Raw genomic sequence first — 5,000 nt, forward strand, 5'->3', positions numbered from 1 at the left:
CACCCACACTTATCAGCACTACCAAGCCAACCAATCACAGAGTTTGTGATATGCATCGTTGCGACATTTAGTTAAATTTTTTTGAGAGGTGCGTGTCAGTGACTCCGACAGCCACGGCGAGGGCTTTGTATCTACGCGTAGGTTGCGCCGTAGCATACGAGTGCCCTTGAAGCAGAAGTATAAATCAGCCTCAAGGCGAAGGAAAATGAATGAATAACTCACAACTAACCTATCTGTAGTTTATTGCTATAATATAATGTGAGAAAATGTGATTTAAAAAAGAAAAACCAAATATAAACATAAAAATATTTAAATATTTCTTGTTTGCTTGTTATCTTATCCAGGGGTTCCCAAACTTATTAGCTTGTGACCCCCAAAATAACAATGCTAGTGACTCGCGACCCCCAATATCCTCTGAGGTGGTTATATATACAGAAACCTTGCATGCGATAGCGCGCACACACCAATAGACCAAAGTTTATTCTTAGTTTAATCTTTTTTTAATGTAAATCAGAGCTGTAAATGTGCCAGAAAGTTTAACCTGATGTTATAAAATCAATCTGCTGCATCTGACGCCATAGGTGTGTCTTTAAAATTATGTAATTACACCAGGGGTCGCAAATCAATAGAACTAGTAACTATAAGCTACTGTAGTAACTATATAGTATATATTAACTATAAACAACAATTTTTCTCTTCAGTAGTTTGATAAAATATGGTTTTATATAAATAATTAGATTTTTGGAAATCACCAGGCGACCCCCCCCCCCCCTTCATTGTCCCGCGACCCCTTGGGGGGTCCCGACCCCCACTTTGAGAACCACTGATCTAATCCACCAAATCCTGCCTTAATCGCATGTATGGACAGCACCTACAAGATAGATTTGAGGTTTTTACTTTGCCATACACTGCATAATGGTGCTAAATAATTTTTGTTGTTCATTTTTCCAATCCAGGCTCATTCTGAAAACGTACCCCTAAATACATTTCTAAAGACTGCCAAATATGTTCCAGGAGCTGTTTTGCGAAGGTTTTGTTTTCGCAAATCCACCAGAGGCCGCTGTGTATGCTTTTTGAGATCTCAAATTTCGCTTGCGTGTGCCATTCGCGCCTGCTCTTCTCGCGTAAATCCAACTGAGGCCTCTGTCGGCTGACTGACTGACTGACTGACTGACCCAGCCTTCCCCTTCCCTAAACCCAACCGATAGTGTTTTTAAAAGCACCGATTGACCAGCGTCCACCCTCTTCCCTAAACCCAACTGAAAGTGTTTTTAAAAGTAATCCAGAAAAAGAAAAGCCCTCGCGGCAGCCTGATTTTTTTTTTTTTTACCACATTTTAAGATGTTACCGTATTCTTACTAGGTTATTTACTTGCTTATTTTTTGGCTTTTGTTTGCATCTTACCTGCTCTCTGGAACTGTTCTTCGACGGACTTGAACCCCGTCGTCTCGGTCAATTCCGCTCTGTCACAAGTCTGCTGGCATACACGGCGAGCTACTGAACAAACTGGTAACAGCGGAAAAGCTGCCGATATGGAGGTAAGCAGTCAGCTAGTCAGTGAGAAATAAAACGGCGTCAAACCACCCAATAGCGTTTGTTTTAAAGACGAAATGCAGCCATACGTACTTCTGGCTACATCATTTGCGATCTCCAGAAATGTACATAGGGCTACGTTTTCAGAATGTGCCTATGTTGGTACGATGTTGTTTAACTCTTTTTCTGTAACCCGTAGGTGTGGAGTATTACAACAAAGTGATCGACAGCTTGATTGCTAGTGGTGTGACCCCCATGATCACCCTGTGGCACATGGACTTACCTCAGGCCCTGCAGGATTGCGGTGGCTGGTGCTCGGCAGAGATTGCTGACACCTTTGAAAGTTATGCCAGCTTTTGCTTTAAGACCTTTGGAGACCGAGTCAAGCTCTGGATTACACTGAATGAACCTTATGTTTGTGCTATGCTAGGCTACGAGGATGGTATCTTTGCCCCTGGGATTAAAGACCCAGGACTGTCCGTCTATGTGGCTGGTCATAACATGCTACGGGCACATGCTAAAGCCTGGCATGCTTATAATACACATTTCAGGCCTTCACAAGGAGGGCAAGTATCTCTGGCTTTGAACAGTGACTGGGCAGAGCCGTTGACTGCAAAAGATGCTGCGGCCACCGAACGCTATAAAGAGTTCACTCTGGACTGGTTTGCTTGTCCGGTGTTTTGCACAGGAGATTACCCGGAATCCATGAGGTCCCGGATTGAGAATAGGAGCCTGGAACTGGGGTATAAGCAAGGTTCACGACTGCCTCACTTCTCAAAAGACGAACCCTCTCCATTGGGCACAGCAGATTTCTTTGCGGTGAACTATTACACGTCTCGGAAAGTGAAAGATCTAAGTGAGAACACGGAGCTCAGTTTTGTTGGAGATCAGGGGGCGGAGGGTGTTATTGACCCATCGTGGCCCATTTGTGGGGTGCACTGGTTGGCTGTTTACCCTGAAGGATTGCGGAAGTTGCTAAAGTATATTAAGGTACTTCAATTTATTTGTGTACACCTACGTGATCAGGGTGAGGCAGTAGGTAGTGCTGTCGCTGGTTCGAACCTCGGCTCAGTTGGTGTTTCTGTGTGGAGTTTGCATGTTCTCCCTGCCTTCACGTGGGATTCCTCTGGGTGCTCCGGTTTCCCCCACAGTCCAAAGACATGTGGTACAGGTGAATTGGGTAGGCTAAATTGTCCGTAGTGTTTGAGTGTGTGTGTGAATGTGTGTGTGGATGTTTCCCAGAAATGGGTTGCGGCTGGAAGGGCATCCGCTGCGTAAAAACTTGAAGGATAAGTTGGCGGTTCATTCCGCTGTGTCGACCCCGGATTAATAAAGGGTCTAAGCCGACAAGAAAAATAGACCTCTGTGTCCTAAAAACAAATGACAAGTCAAGATTCCACCATAAGCTATTTGTCTGTACAAATTTCACATGAAAGAAACATTTAAAGGGGACCTGTTATGACCCTTTTTACAAGATGTAAAATAAGTCGCTGATGTCCCTAACTCGGGTTGGGTCGATAGACATCACGATGCTGAGCCGGCATTGCAATACCTCGGCCCCGCCCCCATCGCAGCAGCAACTCGCTTGCGAAAAACACACACTCAGGCCCCGTTTACACTAATACATCTGGAGCTCTCTCAACCTCAATAGACAGCAGAGGTCCAGAGACGTATTGATATTCAGTTGAAGTCAGAACTATTAGTCCCCCTGAATTATTAGCCCCCTTGTTTATTTTTTCCGCAATTTCTGTTTAACGGAGAGAAGATTTTTTTCAACACATTTTTAAACATAGTAGTTTTAATAACTCAGGTTAATTAGGTTAACTAGGCAGGTCAGGGTGATTAGGCAAGCTATTGTATAACAGTGGTTTGTCTATCAAAAAAATTATATCTGAAAGGGGCTAATAATATTGACCTTAAAATTGTATTTTAAAAATACAAATTGCTTTTATTCTAGCCAAAAAAAACAACAACAAAAAAAACAAAGAAGAATTTATCCAGAAGAAAAAATATTATCAGACATACTGTGAAAATTTCCTTGCTCTGTCAAACATCATTTGGGAAATACTAAAAAATAAAGACAAATTCAAAGGGGGCTAATAATTCTGACTTTAACTGTGTGTCCTTTAATATACTAACAAATGCTTTTACATTTGCTTGTTTTTTTAGGACACATACACCAGTGTGCCCATCTATATCACAGAAAATGGCTTTTCCCAGATGGGACCGGTTCAGATTGAAGATGTCGACCGCTCCCAGTTTTACGAGGACACTTTGCAGCAAGTTGGCAAAGGTACTGTCATGTTTGTGCTACGCAGAGTGCAAAGTTCATTTTTATACGGTTAGTCTAGATTTGACCTTTTAAAAAAAGAAGTGCACCTTAATGTTATATACTCTTGTATACAGTATATTACATCCAGTTGAAGACAAAATGATTTAATCACTTTTTCAAATATTTCCTAAGAATAACACATCTCTAAACATTATAGTTTTAATAACTCATCTCTAATAACTGATTTATTTATCCTTGCCATGATGTCAGTAAATAATATTTGACAAGATATTTTTCAAGACACTTCTATACAGCTTAAAGTGACATTTAAAGGTTTAACTAGGTTAATTAGGTTAACTAGGCAGGTTAGGGTAATTAGGCAAGTTATTGTATAATGATGGTTTGTTCTGTAGACTATTGAGAATAAAATGCCTAAAGGGGCTAATAATTTTTTCCTTAAAATTCTGTTTAAAAAATTTAAAACTGCTTTTATTCTAGCCGAAATAAAACAATTAAGACTTTCTCCAGAAGAAAAAATATTATCAGACATACTGTGAAAATTTCCTTGCTCTGTCAGACATCATTTGGGAAATATTAAAAGATACCAGTATTCAGCTTAAAGTGACATTTAGGGGTTTAACTAAGTTATTTTGGCAAGTTAGGGTAATTAGGCAAGTCATTGGACAACAGTGTTTTTTTTTGCACTCAATTAAAAAAAAAATTATTTATTCCAGCCAAACTGAAAGAAATGGGACTTTCTCTTGAAGAAGAGTATAATAGGAAATACTTTTAAAAGTTCCTTACTCTGTTAAAAACATCAACCAGGAAAATATATGATATTTTGAGACATAATCAGAATTTTGTCTTTAAATGTTTATTTATTTTTTAAATGAGATTGTGCTTGCATATATTATAATGTATTTGTTTTATTATTAATACTAACAATGCATGATAATGTGAAAAAAATAGCTCAATGATTAAAGTCGCAGAAGCTGTGATGTTTTTTGTTTTTCAAATAAAAACATATTGGTTTAATATTTAAAACATTCATTCATTAATTTTCTTGTCGGCTTAGTCCCTTTATTAATCCGGGGCCGCCATAGTGGAATGAACCACCAACTTATCCAGCAAGTTTTTACGCAGCAGATGCCCTTCCAGCCGCAACCCATCTATGGGAAACATTTACACACAGATT

General features: G+C 39.7%; 1 protein-coding gene across 3 annotated transcripts in view; it reads left to right on the plus strand.

Moving 5' to 3' along the window:
- Positions 1-5,000, plus strand: part of gba3 (glucosidase, beta, acid 3 (gene/pseudogene)) — a 21,842-nt gene that overhangs the window by 2,328 nt on the left and 14,514 nt on the right. For all 3 annotated transcript variants that reach the window (NM_001020693.1, XM_073906569.1, XM_073906568.1), the window contains 2 exon segments: positions 1,733-2,523; positions 3,703-3,826. In NM_001020693.1, the coding sequence (NP_001018529.1) occupies positions 1,733-2,523; positions 3,703-3,826 (915 nt within the window).

This window comes from Danio rerio, chromosome 7 (genome assembly GCF_049306965.1).
Source record: "Danio rerio strain Tuebingen ecotype United States chromosome 7, GRCz12tu, whole genome shotgun sequence".
Lineage (NCBI taxonomy): Eukaryota > Metazoa > Chordata > Actinopteri > Cypriniformes > Danionidae > Danio > Danio rerio.